General features: G+C 38.6%; 2 protein-coding genes across 5 annotated transcripts in view; one reads left to right on the top strand and one right to left on the bottom strand.

The window, feature by feature from the left end:
- Positions 1-8,918: 8,918 nt before the first annotated feature.
- Positions 8,919-13,551, top strand: LOC120421868 (DNA repair endonuclease XPF). The gene is made up of 5 exons (XM_039585168.2): positions 8,919-9,228; positions 9,282-10,040; positions 10,098-10,252; positions 10,306-11,531; positions 12,825-13,551. Exons 1-5 carry the CDS (start codon positions 9,008-9,010, stop codon positions 13,500-13,502), a joined length of 3,039 nt encoding a protein of 1,012 aa, XP_039441102.1. The 5' UTR covers positions 8,919-9,007; the 3' UTR covers positions 13,503-13,551.
- Positions 13,552-16,094: 2,543 nt separating this feature from the next.
- LOC120420976 (homeotic protein female sterile-like) overlaps positions 16,095-17,634 on the bottom strand; it is a 50,305-nt gene continuing 48,765 nt past the window's right edge. For all 4 annotated transcript variants that reach the window (XM_039584121.2, XM_039584115.2, XM_039584110.2 and 1 more), the window contains one exon: positions 16,095-17,608. In XM_039584121.2, the coding sequence (XP_039440055.1) occupies positions 17,543-17,608 (66 nt within the window). In that variant the 3' untranslated portion in view covers positions 16,095-17,542. The remainder of the gene's footprint in view (positions 17,609-17,634) is intronic.

Here is a 17,634-nt window from a genome sequence, read left to right as displayed (position 1 = left end):
CAATTAACTACTTCAGCGATTTGTATGAAACCGATGCAACTTCCAGCAATACAGTTGCACTACTGGGTCGTTCCAGTATAGATTGGATACTGGACGCCCGCATAGTCAACAACCATACAGTCACCATTTGTCGAATGATTTTTCCTAAATGATCTTGATAATACAACAAATAGGGTGCAACCGTACATTTTCCATTCCCCAAACAATCCTACAATTTATTAAATAGGTCGTTAGGTTATGTTACAATACATTTTTACAAGGGATTTTTTTCGTGGATCATAGTCGTACCCTACCCCAAACTGTTCAATTCTCATTTTATGTGAACCGTACCACAAATTAATAAAATATGATTTTAAATGGTGAACTGCTTTACCGACACTTACCGACACCATTTGAAAAGGGAGGAGCCAAAAAATAAACTTTACAAATGTTCTCGGAACTGTAGATTTAACGGGAATGGGAAAGTATATGATTATTAATGGTTAGCGTTTTTTTTTGTAATGTCCGGGATTTGTTACCGCTTGATGATGATGTCTCCTGTTGATTCTTCCGTGGTGCTGCCGCCTTATCTAATTGAGCTAACTCAGTTACATTACGTTTGGTGGTTTAAAATGCATTTTATTATGAAATGTGGCCTCAAAATTTATCGTAAATATATCGTAACATGTATGGTAGAACCATACAAATAAATTATAGACCAATCACATGGTGAACAATTATCGTTCTGATAATGGTCAATCATTTGTTTAAATTATTTGGACTTATAAAAATTATCACGAAAATAAATTAGCTTTACATACAAACTATATGGCAAACAGGTATATCGTTCCATGAATTGTTGAACAATGGTTTGAATTGTTGGGACTTAGGAAAATTTTCGCTGAATTCAGGTGTATCGTTCCATGAATTGTTGAACAATGGTTTGAATTGTTGGGACTTAGGAAAATTTTCGCTGAATTCAGGTGTATCGTTCCATGAATTGTTGAACAATGGTTTGAATTGTTGGGACTTAGGAAAATTTTCGCTGAATTCAGGTGTATCGTTCCATGAATTGTTGAACAATGGTTTGAATTGTTGGGACTTAGGAAAATTTTCGCTGAATTCAGGTGTATCGTTCCATGAATTGTTGAACAATGGTTTGAATTGTTGGGACTTAGGAAAATTTTCGCTGAATTCAGGTGTATCGTTCCATGAATTGTTGAACAATGGTTTGAATTGTTGGGACTTAGGAAAATTTTCGCCATAATTCAGGTATATCGTTCCATGAATTGTTGAAATATTATCTGAATTATTCGGACTTTAGATTTTTTTTGCTGTAGTTCATTTGGCTCAATCATACGATACCTGTTTCAAATAATCCTAACCATTTGGCGAACAGTTATATCGTTTCATGAATTGTTGTACATTTGTTTGGATTATTGGGACTTAAGAGTTTTTCGCTGAACTTCAAGTTGGAAATACTACGTCGGCTATGGTACCCTTATGTTTTAACAATAGCTGTTCCGAAAAATCCTTACCATATGGCGAAAAATTATATTTCTCCATGAATTGTTGAACTATTGTTTGAATCATTGGGACTTAAGAAAATTTTCGCCAAAATTCATTTTTGGCTCAATCATACAAAAACTGTTTCAAATAATACCAAACATATGAGGAATAATTATATCGTACCCATTAATTGTTGTGCAATTGTTTCAATTATTAGGACTTAGGAAATTTAGGAAATTTTCCGCTTAGGTTTCTTTGACTAAATCATACCGAGTATCATAACTTTTATCATACCAGCTACCAGTACTATTATGTTCTAACAATAGCTGTTTCGAACCATCCGAATCGTATGACGAATAGATACCGTTCATTAAATTGTAGGAAAAAAAATCAACCATTCGAATATGTCAAGATAAGTGTAACCATTCGGGAAATAGTACCATTTTAATTTTTTTTATATGGTCGTGACATTATATCAACAATATCACAAATGGTAACCATATCAGAAATAATTTTCTTATGATTTCGACAGTTTCACCTTTGGTATTTGATTATGCGGGCGTCCATTACGCACTGTATGTAACTGACGAAAGGTCGTCCCAATGGAATCCTGGACCCGCTGATCCTTGCTGCAACCCAAATCGTCGTCATTGTGCTATGTTAACACTCTTGCCTTTGAGTTTGTTCAAACGTGCAACAAGATAGCGTTAAGTTGGCGAATAGTCCTCGCACTAGTTCACTGCTAGCGTGATTTTGAACGTATTCGTAACAACGATGTGCTAAACCAACAACGCGGGGACATTTTACTTATTCCCAGTTTTCCGTTGTCTGCCAGGTTGGAACACGAAACGGAACTCCGACAACATCAGTGCAAACATTCAAAGGGCAAACGTCCATGGGGACTACGCCGGAATTGCACGTGGATGGTCATTGCTGGTAGTTCTGTATCGAAGCTGGGGCATTTTTTTTAGATTGTTGGGTTTGTGGTTGTTCTATCCTCACACTTTGTCATAGCTATTCGATGCAAAGTGCGACTTTTTAGCACAATCACGACAAAGTAAAGAAGCTCACTGCTAAACTATAGGAAATCCCAATCACACTTGAAACAAATTGACTGCGAATTGACTTTTGAAATTGTTTGAGTTTTTGTTTACATAGAGCTTTGCTAGCATTTTGCTAGCAGAATCGGTTTTTCTGTTTCTAGGAGGGTTACAAAATTACTAGAAAAATTAACTTTTTTTATTTCATCTCCTACAGCCACCTTCATTCATTTATATAAAATTCTGAGCAAATGTCTATGCGTGTGTTGATCAAAAATATGCACTTGATTTTCTCGGCTTTGGCTGAACGAATTTTGTCCGGATGAGGTTTACTCGGTCCGGTTTCGGGTCCTGCAGCTTGGTATTGAAAATTGTAATATTTTATTTAATTGTTTAACAGTTATGATCAAAAAAACTAATAAGACGACTACAAAACAGGGTGATTTTCAAAATAGCCTGGTCAGATCGCCACGAAAGAGCCGTGTAGAGGGTTGTTATTTTCTTCAAAGGCGGTGTGTGTATTTTCTTGATAAAAAAAAGTCAGATTTTTTTTTAATCTGGCGTAATAACTGTACAAATGAGAGGAAGGCACTAACCACTTTAAGGTGGATTTAGTAACGTTTAAGGGTGCACAGCAACAAAGGAAGTTGTTGTCTTCTTATTCCAAAATTGTCAAACTTACGGACCCAATCCTGCAACAATGTGATTGTAAAAATAGTCAAACTTTGTTGTAAATTACTTTGTGGACAGTACTTTAGGGGATGAATAAAAAAATATTTCGATAGTACCCGTAGTTTTGAAGATACTAAAATGTCTGTAACAAAAATCTGGGTGCAAAAGCTCTGTTTGATGTGCACCGTTAATTAAATGTTTAATTCTCTAAATTCTACTAAATGTTTTAAAAAAATCAAATGTTTCAAATGTTTCAAAACTTCTATCAAAAGTCAAAATTGTATCTAAATGAGCAATAGGTCATTGGAAGATCTCCCTCGCCAGTTTTTCCCCACCTCAACGACTGGTGAGGACGTGCAGCAGTCAGCGATTTCTCGCTGATTAGATCTCGCCCCTTAATCACGTTCCCAGCCTCAATTCTAGCTAATTATTGCCGAAAGAATAAACAAGATGAATTTCTTGCACGATTACGAGAAAATAGCCCAGGAGGTGTAAACCGAGCGCGCTGAGCAAATCTGTTTTATTTCCTGGAGCATTTTTCTTCCCCATTTACGACGTCGTCGTCTTTCGGAACTGAGGATTGGTCCTTCAAGAGTGTTCTTTTATCCCAAGTCCAAGAGGCAGCAGAAACGAGGGAAAATTACGTTTTCGCCAAAGGGCTGTCGAGAGCAAAGCCGTTGTGGTGAAATGGCGGGAAGCAGTCAACGAGAACGCTTGGTGATTTGCGATACGATAGAAGATCTAGACGCTATGGAGGATGATTGCCCTACTCAACGGTTGTTTACTTTACGAGCTTGAATGAGAAGAAACGAGAAAGCTTTTTCTGAAAGTTGATGTGTTGGATTATGTTGGATGTCGAACACGTAACTCAAACAATGACTCATTCTCGGTCTCATTATTGTTAGTTTTACGTTAATGCAATATACGTGTTAAGTTATCATCCAAAGATTAAAAACATTTTTTTACAATTAAGAATAAAACTACCAGTCTGGCCTGCCAGAGTGCCTTGTAAACACTCCTTGTAACCACTTTGTTAACATTTTAGCTAACAAACTTGACATTAATCTAGCAACAACAAGCTCATACATTTGTTGCAATTAGAATTACTATTTTGAGGATCTTCTCGAAATTCGTTTAGGCTGGCTTTAGTGCACGTAAACCTGCCGAAAGAGTTTTGCAGCAGTACCGTCATCAGGGGTGACATTGGGTGTGGGGGGTGAGATTTGGTCATGCAAATTTCAGCATTTTTGTATGACCCAATCTCACCCCCAGACCCAATGTCACCCCTGATGACGGTACGACCGACCACACTGCACTGAGTAAGGTGTACAGAGCAGGTGAAAGCGCAACCGTAATTTTAGCATAGACCCACTTCCGCTATCAAGAGCATAATAAATATTTCCACCTGCAGCTACGCGGTACACAAGCACCAACACACTCATAAACATACATTGCAGATAGCTCAGCGGACTTCGGGTGGCCCGAGCAGGTGCAGCAAGGATTTGGTTACTCTAAGCTGCAATTTGAAAAATGCTTGTAGAGAGCCCGCAGGGACCTTGTTCTCCCTGAGCTCAGCCCCTAGGCCATGACGAAGATTTTGGCTTAGTCAGCCAGCCACCTCACAACGGATCCAACAATGTTGGAACTTTCAGTTGTTTGGCGCTGCCTCAAGCCGCAGACCTGCCACGGAAACATATTTGTTGAATTATTCACACTGATTTCTCTTTTTGCGGATTTGCATGTCTTGTCTTGGCTTTCGCAAAGATACAAAAGCTTTTGCCTGTTTAATTATTTTTGCGACTATCTGCAATTTATTAGCATTTTTATTTAAGCTTTTCATGATCACACAACTTAACTTGATAAAGTTTTGGTTATTGTTTAAATTTCTTCGTTTACTTATAACTTAATGAATCGAATGACAACTTTTTAGAAATTTAATCGAAACATTCAACATAACTGCTAAAGAAAACATAAAAATTTAGAGAGTTCTTTCAGTTGCATTATTTCAGGATCTGCAATGTTTCCTCAAGCAAGTAACAATCGGCATTCGGAATACGGAGTTGTCTTCAGAGCTGTGACTTAAGTCAGTGGACTGCGAGTGGGATGGAGTTTATTCCAAAACACAGCTGGGTCAAAACCTGGCCATGTTAGAAAGAAAAACCGGATGTTGACTGTGGCACACCGGTTCTATTTAGAGCAAAGGGTCTAACACTATTGTTTGTGTGTCTGTCCCGGAAGGGACTACGAAATCCACACTCCCTCTGAGTGCCAAAAGTTTCTCGGACGATGTACAGCAGTGCTACTTTGAGGGCGAATAACTTCAGACAGTACACCTTGTTGTACTATTTTATGGTTAGGCGTTCAGATCCGAATTAGAAAGTTTGAATTGGCGAACGATTTGACACAATTCAATTTTTAATATAAAAATAACCACTTAAGTCAAAGTTGTACAATAGAATACATTTTAATTGCTGGAAATACTACAGCAATCCTGGGATAACATTTTAATTAAATTAAATTTTCATCAAAGCAAAGCCTTCTGAACATTGCAATATCTAACAAATACCTTGCGAGGGTGCTACAAATTTGCATGAATGATACCATCAATTAATTAAACATCATACGTCGAAATAGTCTGTATCAAATTGGCTTTTAATAAATTATATGCTGTTTTTCACTGCAAGCTTCCGGTTCGTACTAACGGAGAGAAATCACTTCCCTTTATTGCCACAGATGTAGTCCCCCGTGGAGTTCCTATCGGTAGACACTTTCGATGGGGCGTTCAACACACTCCTCGCTCCCACAAGGTTTGGATCCAACCAACGTCATTATTCATTAGGACTCCCCTCTTGAAGGGCTGCGTGTTTATGCTTCGATGGTTCCAAACCAACCGATACTCGCACCAGAGCTCGAGAGCTGGAAGTGATGAGATTCTGGCCACAGCCACAGGTGTAGACCAGGAAGGAGTTTGGTTGAGTAGTGTTGTGCTGCAGAGATTCATAGAAACTCATAAATTATTACCCGGTAGGAGTCAGTTACCGTCGTTCAAAAACAATACATCAAGAGGTTCATGAGTACTACCCGCATAAAAAAGTACCATATAAAAACTTTTTTTCATATGGTAATTGAACTTTAAACTATATTGTTACTACCATTTCCAAAAATGTTTGACTACTATTTTAAAAATGGTATTTATATGGTTGGCATGAATTTTTACTATCCCACAAATGGTTTAACCATCTGGCATAAGGGTGGTTAGCAATGGTAACCTTAAAAAACTCAGTACTATTTTCGTCAAAAAACTGTTTGTTGTATGGTAAATAAATGGTTTAAGTACTATTTGGCAAAAAGTAACCTTAAATCAAACAGTTCACAAATAGTTTAATATAGTTAAATTTTAATTTTGGGAAATTGAAAAAACGATTTCACAAATAGTTACCATTTCTCAAAGTGTCATTGTATGATCCAATATGGTAATCAAATGGTAATTTTTTATCCGGGTAATCAGTTAAGCTCATGTAATCTATTGCATTCTTTATCTTTAACTTTTTAAACCCATTGTAATTTTGTTTTATAGTATTATCTTCAAAGTTAAAACATTTTCACAAAAATAAAACAGATACTAGCAAATTAAAATAGATAAACTAATTATAACAGAGCAACGTAGTCACAATTTGTAACAACTCATAAGACGAAAATACTGTCCAACTTTGTATTACTTTAAAGCGTCCTTCTTCGACTTTCCGGTCATTTTTTCCACGAAGAGCAGGAAAAATAGCACACGAACGTGTGGCCCATTAACGGCACTGATTTACGACGATAAACGATCACACGTGAGCCATTTTCGGAAGTCGGAAGTCATGTGCGGAAAATACGGTGAGCTGGAAAAAGGTAAACAGCAACATCACATAATGGCCACGTGCACTGTAGCGAAGTGGTTCGTTTAATATGTATTTTCTGCGCTTTTGCAACCCTCAAATAGTGCAAAGCTGATACCTGATTAAGCTGGCACTCATTCGCAGCATCTGGTACCAGCGTGCTTTGCTTGGCATTCCAAATAAGCTTTTGTTGGTAGGAAAACTTTGACAAAATTGCGTCATATTAAAAAACAACAATAGGGTCTTAAAGCCCTATATAAATTTTTATGTACAACGGTAAAAAACACGATTTAAAACCAGGGGTAGGCGTGGCTGAATGGTTACGCTGTTCGCTTTGTAAGCGGAAGGTTCTGGGTTCGATTCCCATCTGCTCCTATCGAGAAATTATGGAAAGAACGAAAAATTCATTAGCTCGCGGCGGGGTTCGATCCCCCGTCCTTTGGGTCAGCAGACAAAAATGCTAACCACCAGACCATCGAGGCTTAGTTGTCTAGAAGGATTAAGAATGCTATAAGAATCCAAGAAACTTGATTGGAATCTGTGTGAACCAAAGAACAGGAAAATGCAATATTGAATGCAAGTTGAATTCAAGGACACTGGTTGCATAATTGTTAGGCGAATATTGAACTTTCAACACGACCAGAATTCACCACAAAAAGCTTGGTGAACCGAATTAGAAAGCTTCCAAAAATGAATCCAAGAACATACGAAGAATTAAGGACTATAAATAGATTTGACCGGCCGCATCACTTACCACGGTGAATCCTGGCTTCACACCCATCTTACTAACACCCTCAAACCTCACGTGATACTTTGTCGAAGACGCAGCCGATTTAGCGGTCTTCATCACTCAAGTATCGGACTAAAATTCCTATCCACTTCCACGTGTCTTACCACTGGTCGTGGCCGGCGCTGTGATTGGCTAGCATGATAGGGACATTTGAAAGTTGCGAAGTGGTGATGATTGGTTCCTACTCTTCATCTGTGGTCCACGGAGCAATTCTTGGATGTCCTGGTCAATAACAGAGTAGCAACTACGGGTAGACACCAATGCTATGCTATGCTAACGGTAAAAAACACGATTTAAAACCATTTCTGATGACATTTTTTTTGAATTTTAATGCAAAACAATAAATTGACAAGACAACATTTTTTCTGTGGATCAACTATGTTTCCCTTGGAACGAGCTGTCAAGTAGCTTTTCTGTCAAGAAGAACCGCGAAGTTATTTTTTTCTAAATTAATTTAAAAATCCATTTCAAATCCTTTGTTCACAACGATAAAGCTTATTTTTCTGAGTACAATAACCCGTTGTACATGGCGCTTTTTTAATGATGCTATTTTTCGTCACGAGGTTGGCAGGGCTATATAAACAGGGACTGCTGATGGCAGAGATTTTGTTTATGTTACTTTATTTAAAATCATGATTAAACAGACTTTACTGAAGTAACTTTTGCTCATTTTTGGTGGAGAGGTAGCTTATTAGGAGTACTTTCAGAATATGCAATAACCCAGAATGTTTCAAAATGTACATGATGCCTTTTGAAATATTACCGTCGAAGTGTCAAACGAAAAAGTGACCAACCACCGGGGGTAGATCAATTACAACGTCAATATATTGACGAATGGTTAAAATATTGAATCTGTCCAACCCCTAGCCTCGGCTTTATCGTTGTGAAATGTGAACAATAATATCACAAATTTAAGCTTAATTTTAGGACCCAATTTCAAAATCTCTCTGAAAAAAATCCACAAAACGTAGTCCCACATCAACTATTATCGAAAGCATTTCACCCATTTTAACACCACATTCCACAAGCGTGCAACCACCCTCTTTGACGTTTATTTGTTTTGTTTTGATTCCGCGGCAGTTATTTTCACCAAGAACATTCACGTTATATTCCGGATTGTGACCGCCCAGCACGGCACCATGGACGAAGAAGACGACCAGCTGGACGCGGCCCTGGCCTGCTCGGCCGAACAAGCCGAGGCGGACCTGCAGCGCACGCAGGAGGAAAGCGACGACCAGGCGCTGGGCGAATTGGTTGACGCGGAGGAATTCCTGGCCTCGCACGGGGTGTCCATGCTGGAGTACGAGCGGCAGATGTTTTTCGACGTGCTGCACTCGGACGGGCTGACCGTGTGCGCCAAGTGAGTTTGTTTTGGGTTTTGAGTTTGGTTGTTTAATCAAATTTAAATTTTAGGGGAATCACGTATGAAAAGGTGTTGCAGAATCTGTTGAAGATTTTCTGCGATTCGACGACGCTGGTGTTGGTCGTAAATTGCTCCGATTACGAGGAGAAGTTGCTCACGTCGCAGTTGGACAGCCAGCACGTTCACGAGTCCTCGACGAATGCCACGGAACGCGAACGGGTTTATCTGCTTGGGGGGATTCAGTTTATGAGTACGCGGATTTTGGTGGTTGATTTGCTTAAGGGTAGGATTCCGATTGAGCTAATCACTGGGATAATTGTGGTGAAGGCTCATGAGATTATAGAGTCGTGCCAGGAAGCTTTCGCGCTTCGATTGTATAGGCAGAAGAATAAAACAGGGTTCATCAAGGCGTTTTCGAGAAACGTTGAAGCGTTTACTTACGGATACGGCCACGTGGAGAAGGTCATGCGCAACCTGTTTGTGAGGGAGTTATTCATTTGGCCACGGTTTCACGCGACGATACAAAAGTCCCTGAAACCGTACGAGCCGGTCGTCGTGGAGCTGCAGATACCGATGAGCCAGAACATGATTCTTCTGCAAGCCAACATTCTGGACATTATGAATTACCTGGTGAAGAACATCAAAAGTTTGAATCGTCTCGTGGAACTGCAGGAGATTACAGTGGAGAATTGCGTCACCAAACAGTTTCACAAAATTCTGCAGTCCCAGCTGGACAGCATTTGGCACCAGCTCAGCTCGCAGACCAAGCTGATCGTGGCAGATTTGAAGGTGTTGCGAAGTTTGATGATGTAAGTTGGAGCTGGTTTCTTTGTTTGAACACTTTATGAATATTTTACAACTTTCAGAACAACTCTGTACCACGATGCCGTCACGTTGTACGCTGTAATGAAGAAATATCGCTCGACTGAGTACGCGCTCAGCAATTCCGGCTGGACCATTCTAGATTCTGCGGAAAAGATTTTCAACATTTGCAAGGAGAGGGTCTTCAACCGGAATGACGGTACAAATCGATTCCATTCTTGAGATGTTTGCTTCAAATATTCAGTTTTACAGAATTCGACCCGGAGCAATGTCCCAAGTGGAAGTCCCTGTCGGAAGTGCTGCGCAAGGAAATTCCAACCGACGTGAAGGAAACGGCCGGCAAGATCCGCAAAAAGGAAGAGCGCCAAAAGTATCTGCGTCAGCAGGTGAAGGTGCTGGTGCTGTGCCAGGACGCGCGAACCTGCTACCAGCTGAACCAGTATCTCACGCAAGGCCCCGAAAAGTATCTCTTCCACATGGCGATGAAGAACGACGTGACGGTGGCGAAGCTGGCCGAAAGCTACCGGCACATCAACCGGGAGGATGAGCCGAACCCGTTCCGGATTCAGCAGGTTCAGGTCAAACCGAAGGAAGCTGTGCTGAAGGAATCGACGTCGGTGGAGGGGTCGACGAGCAAGACTGGTTTCCTGAAGGAACGGATCGCCAAACGACGAGCAGAGGCGGCCAAGAAGGAGGCCGAAGAGGAGGAAGCTCGCAAACGGGAAGAGGAAGAAGATCGGAAAAAGGTTTCCGAAATGGAGGCGGAATTGCTTGCGAAAGAGGAGAGTGAAGAGTACCATTGCTTCCGGGATTCGTACATCCTAACGATGTCTCAGAAAGGAGACGCGAATCGCACCATGACGGACGACGGAGAATTGGACGATCTATGCGACATCACCCAGTTGGAGAACGGCGAATTTGAGTCGTTTGCCGAGATGGAACAGCTGGACATGACCAGGATTGAAAAGGAAAGCAGCCGACCAATCGTATTCATTCAAACGTTCAAGAGCGAAATCAACGGGATCGCATCACTGGACCGAACGCTGGAGGAGATCAAGCCCCGTTACATCGTCATGTACCACAGCAACGTAACGGCGATCCGACAGATTGAAGTGTTCGAAGCTCGCCAGCAGCGAACGGAACTGACCAGAGTTCGCGTGTTTGTGATAATTCACTCGAAAACCGTTGAAGAACAGTCCTATCTAACTTCGCTCCGACGAGAGAAGCAGGCCTTCGAACTGTTGATCGACACCAAGCGAACAATGGTCGTTCCGGAGTACCAGGACGGCAAGTCCGAGGACGCCATCACGATGCTGCAGAAGGCACAGGAAGTTTCCTCCCGGCAAGCCGGAGGCCAAGCCGCCGACGAACAGGTCCCCGTAACGCCACGAATCATCGTGGACATGCGCGAGTTCCGGTCCGATTTGCCGTGCCTCATCCATCGGCGTGGAATCGAGGTCGTCCCGCTCACCATCACGGTAAGTTCACAGTGGTGATTATTGCATTCGATCGTCAATTCTCGACTAGCGATCGAGATTTCTTGGATTTTTTGAATTTTTTTAAATTTTTGAAATTTGTGTAGCTTTTAAATTAAAAAAAAATTTAAACTTTTTGAAATTTTTAAATTTTTTAAATTTATTTGAAATTTTTTAAATTTTTGACATTTTTGAAATTATTGACATTTTTAAAAAATTTGAAATCTTTGAAATTTTTAAAAATTTTGAAATTAAAAAAAAAAGAATTTTTTAAATTTAAAAAATTATTTTAATTTTTTAAACCTGATTTTTTTTATTTTTGATTTTTTTAATTTTTTGAACTTTTTTAATTTTTTGAAATTTTTTAATTTTTTGAATTTTTTTAATTTTTTGAATTTTTTTAATTTTTTGAAATTTTAAAAAATATTAGAAATATCAAAAATATTAAAATTATCAAAAATATCAAAAATATCAAAAATATCACAAATATCAAAAATATCAAAAATAATCTAAAATTTCTTAAATTTCTAAAATTTCTATTTTTTTTTATTTCTATTTTTTTTTTCAAAAATATTAAAAATATCTAAAATTTCTAAAATAATCTAAAATTTCTACAATTTCTAAAATTTCTAAAATATCAATAATATCAAAAATTTCAAAAATATTAAAAATATCTAAAATTTCTAAAATAATCTAAAATTTCTACAATCTCTAAAATTTCTAAAATTTCTAAAAAAAAATGAAATTTCTAAGATTTCAAATATTTTAAGATTTCAAATATTTCAAAAAATTTAAAGATTTCGAATATCTGAAAAAATTTCTAAGCTTTTAAAATTTTAAAAATTTCCAAATTTTTCAAAATTTCAAAATATTTCAATTTTTTTTAAAGATTTCAAAAATTTTAAATTTTAACTATTTTTTTTATTTTTTTAAAGAGATTTGAATTTCTGAAATTTTTACAAGTTTTATATTGTTTTTAAATTTTGTTTTTTTTCCACATTAAAAAAAATAACATAGATTTTTTTTTAAATCATCCTTATATAAAAAAAATTAAAAAAATGATATTGCAAATCGATCGAGATTCTCAACAGTAACAGTAAAATTACGGTAAGTCGTAATTTGTCGATGGTAGATCGAGATTTGACGATGGTAAGTCATAATCTTACTATCGAGAAATCTCGATCGTGAGTCGAAAAATTAAGATCGTAATATTTATTACGATCGAATGCAATAATCACCACGCACGTCTGAATTACTAACAAGAAATGTAATCAAAATCAAACTCAAATCTTCCAGATCGGTGACTACATCCTTTCCCCAGAAATTTGCGTCGAGCGCAAATCCATTTCAGACCTGATCGGTTCGCTCAACTCGGGCCGCCTCTACAACCAGTGCGTCCAGATGACGCGCTTCTACGCCAAGCCCATGCTGCTGATCGAGTTCGACCAGAACAAACCGTTCCACCTGCAGCGCAACTTTGTCGTGTCGGGCGACGCCGGCTCCTCGAACGCGGACATTATGCAAAAGCTGCAGCTGCTGACAATGCACTTTCCGAAGCTGAAGCTCGTCTGGTCGCCGAGTCCGTACGCGACGGCGCAGCTCTTTGAAGAGTTGAAGCAGGGCAAGCTGGAGCCCGATCCGGATGTGGCGGCGCTCGTGGGCTCCGATGAAGCTGGTGGGCCGAGCGAGATGGAGAACATTGCCGAGAGTTCGAACCCGAACATTCACGACTTTCTCATCAAGCTGCCGGGGATTAACTCCAAGAACATCGGAAAAGTTATGCGAATGTGTAAAAATCTGAAGGAATTGCTCCAGAAATCGCAGGAAGAACTGCGCGAGCTGCTGGGCACGGAACTGCACGCGAAAATGCTGTGGGAAATTTTGCACGTGGCGCACAAACCGGTGCAGGGAGAAGCGGCCGAGAAGCCGTCGGCGTCCAAGTTTAAGCGGGGCTTTGGAAAGAGAAATTTTTAACGTTGTTTCGTTTAATAAAAAGTTGTTTCTTTTTTCGTATTTATTGAAATCCATTTGTTTTATTTTAACTTATAATAAAAGTTCAAAATACCGATTCAATTTTAAAGTGCAAAAAACGTGATCTCTTTTTTTATACCAATTGATGCTCTGTGAAGCGCATTACCAAAAGAACGAAAAAAAAAATCGCTTCTCTTCATCAGCACCGTGCAATTTGGTTTTATGAATTCAGCTTCCCAACTTGGGATGTAAGATTCAAGTGCCTAAACGCCGATGCAAAACTCAACATCAATAATCTCAGAAACCTTATGCCTCTGAGATATCCTTTCTTTTTCCTGCGCGATGGAAGTGAGGACAATCTTATGACCTTTATCGGAACAGAATCGGTTTTAACTCTGTGGATGGTCTGCTCAACACTCAGAGATGTTGTGTTCTCTACATTCGTGCAATTTCCCGAATCTGGATCATTGATCTTTTTATAAGCTTATTGTCGTTGCAGTCGATTGTGATCTTGGGAAAATCTGTACGTGAAGGCATTCATACCACCAGCAGCTTCAACATGTGCCACATTTTTCGATACAACCCAGAAGACCCGTGTGTGCTAGCAGCACCTACATGTGGAACATCAGTTCCCATCAGACTTTTTCTTCGGTCTTACAAGGAAAAATTCAAGCAACTTCTTCGAACTCCGTGGTCTGGACCCATAACATAGGTTTGATTGAACTAGATTTTGACAGAGAATACAAATTTCCAATTCGGACCTCGCACTAGGTCACTTTGATCTGTTGATCGTTTCCGTGAGGCGTTGCCGATCAAGGCTATGTAATGCCTTACAGGCCGTAATTAGTCATTTTTTTTTTCATCGAAAAGGTTAAATTAACTTACGTTATGGAGTTGTACGTAGAAACGGTCGGATTCGTTTCAAATAAAATTACGTCTTAATCGTAATCGACTGTCTACAATCACTTAACATAGAATAGTTATACGTTGCATAGGATAGATAGGGGTACGGCATCCAATTCCATCGTGCACCTAATGCTGGCATATCAGTACTTTTGCGTTCAATTACAGCTCCTAAAATGAGTTTTCAACTGAAATCGAGCGATAAATAGCTCAGTAGGGGCTCATGCATAAACACGTGGCCTATTGAGGCGGGAGGGGGAGTCTGGCGAAAAACTTTAATTCATACAAAAAATTGATATCCAGAGTTTTTTTTTTAAAAAAAAGGTCCTATAAACTATTGTGTTTCATATGTTTATAGGACCTATTCAAAAAAACTTTTTTTTATCGTTGTGAAATAAAATTCGAAAAAGTGTATGGGGAGAGGCAAAAATTTCAAAATTCCGCCAAAAGGTGGCGTAAAACCTTACGATTGCGATCGAAGAACCAAATTCTTCAGCAATTCAAGAAGGGACGCAATTGGAAAAGGTTCGAGCAATTGAAATCGAAGAAATGATCTTAAATTTGCAGGCCACGTGGTGTATGCACGAGCCCTAAGGAAGTGAGCAAGCAAGTTTTGCAAAATAAGTAATAAGTGAAAACCATCAAATTGGACGGAATTACAATCGAATTCTTAACCTGCCAAACTTATGCAAATTTCCCCGTTAATGTTAAGTAAAAAAGTCTTAAGATAAAGAATTTAAACCGTAACGCATTTATTGAAACTTCATAAAAATCATAATTTGTATTTATAAAACCATCAAATAAAAAAATAGTTGCTGCATCATAAATCAATTTTGCAACAAAAATTTCGTCTCACCAAAAATTTCACCGAGATGAAAAAAGCCAACCATCCATTTCACACAAAAACACATATTTTATAATTAGTCGAGATTACCGCCGACTAACCAGGGCCCAAGATAAACTTTGCATTTTGCAAATTCGCCAAGTTGCCGATTTGTGCTGCGCCCTCAGGGGACCCCGGGGCACCCAAAATGCCATTTTTGAAAATTAGATTGATGCCTTAGGGAGGAAACAAGAAATGTTTTAAATAATCTTGATGGCTGTGATAAAAAAAGAATCCGAACTGTTGTGATATATCTGCTAGCCAAAGAAAACACGGTGTAATAATTCAAATTTCTGTCAACGTTCAGCAATCTTTACTTCCATACTTTTTTTTATATCAGTGTTTGATTGTATTTAAGTCAATAAAAATTGTATTTTATTTATGTTTTTTCCTCTTTTCTCCTCTTCTCGTCTACCATTTTTTGGATTCTTAACTAAACTACTACATCTATTGCTCTGTTCAAAAACATTCTCTTCCTTTATCGTTTCGCGCTTCTTTATTACTATATCTCAGCCCGCGCACGTGAACGAACCCCTCAACTCACCGCGACACTGTGGTGCCTTCTCTGGTTTAGCTTAGCTGTCGCGACACACAGGAAACGACGACGACGACGACGAGGACACATCAATAATCGACATCCTCCGAAGCCGGTGGCGCTTCGCTCGGCAACCATCACTCGTAATATTTCTAGTAATACTCTCATAAAAACTAGTAGAAAATTGGACCATTCGAAAGAAACAGAGAAAAGCCAAACGAATCTTCTTGATGGTTTTTTTTATTTCCCTTCTTGCACGTGGGCTCCGTTCCTGTTTTTTTGGGACTGAGATGGATTTAATGTGCAGAGTTTTGTTTTTTTTTTCTTTAAATTTTGTTTAATTTAGTCATTTATTAGAAAGTGTGTTTTACACGATTTTTTCAACCAATTTTCTTGCTTCCGATACTTGAATTGTTTTGTTTATGAACATTACACCATGCATAGATTTTCACTACATTTTACAGTTTTTTCTTACTTTTTTACGCGCTATGAATATTGTGTGTAGTATTTTACAATGCGGTTTACAGCAATTAGTGTTATTAACATCATTTACATCAGTTTTCCTTACGCCACATAGTAGTGTTGTTTGATCGCATATAAATTATGTAGCACATTGACTTGGTTTTTTTTTGTGTGGAGGGTTGATGAAGTTTGGTTTATGTACAAATGTGTGTGTGTGTGACACGATGAACCCCGAAACTCCGAAACCGCGCGCGTCGCTTTCGGTTCTAATCTCATAGTTTTAGTTTGTTGTTTGCTTGAAGGACTTTTCTTTCGCAAAACTAGCTGAACTGACTAAGATTTGTTGCTTCGAATTCCAACAACGTTTTAAAACAGGCAGACAAAGGAACAACAAAATGGGACCGGGAAAACAAATAAAGCTGAGTTCGGAGGTGTGGAACAGAAAAGACCTTCGAGAAGAATAATCAAGTCGTTGGTGGTGTGTTTCGTAGGTGCTTATTATTTTCGTATATTTTCAAAATGCCTACCTAATTTGATATACCTAATATTGGACAAATAAAACTAGGAAATAATAAGTTTTGTGTTGTAAAAATAAAAGAACCAAAATTATAATATATTTCTTAAATAGATACAGCTTGGTAAATTACACTATCTCTTGATTTAATCAACTCTGGACTGTCACGTAATGTACAACTTGATAGTATTAAATAAAAAAGAAGCTACGCACTTTTCAAACTGCTGAAGAGCACTCTTATTAGTAACAAATAATGATAATGGTCATACCCATAGGACCGAAAATCGAAAGCAAATTTTCGTTTCATTCGTTTTGTTGTTTTTTGGCTGTTCTTACGGTTCATCTGCCGTTTACTGCTAACACTCGAAATTTAGAGTAACATTGATTCGTGGAAACTTCATTTCATTACTTTCTCTAACAACGGAATCTTCTCCTTCTTCTGCTTTCTCTTGCTCTACTTGCATATTGTTACAGTTCTCGGCCCGTTTCGCCGCAAATTAGAACACATAATGACTTCCCTCCTCCGCATGTCAAAATTTACGTTATGTTTTCATCCTCTTTTCGTTTAAATATATATTTTTTAATATATTTACGTTACATATCACAAATTATAATGTCACCTTATTTACTACATAATGGTTACTATCTTGCGTCCGTGGTTCCTCCCCACATACACACAAAAAAAAAAGTTACATTCCGTCTTCCGGGAACGGGGAGGGTGGTGTGACACACTGCTCAGCGCATATTTACAGCGACTCTTCGAACGCCGCCATCAAGTCGCTTTGCATGTTCATGTCGATCTGGCCGGCCATCTGCGAAACAAAAAATTAAACATTTT

Source organism: Culex pipiens, chromosome 3 (assembly GCF_016801865.2).
Source record: "Culex pipiens pallens isolate TS chromosome 3, TS_CPP_V2, whole genome shotgun sequence".
In the NCBI taxonomy this organism is placed as follows: Eukaryota; Metazoa; Arthropoda; class Insecta; order Diptera; family Culicidae; genus Culex; species Culex pipiens.
The sequence above is the reverse complement of the archived record's forward strand: the minus strand, read 5'-3'. Positions and strand labels throughout refer to the sequence as shown.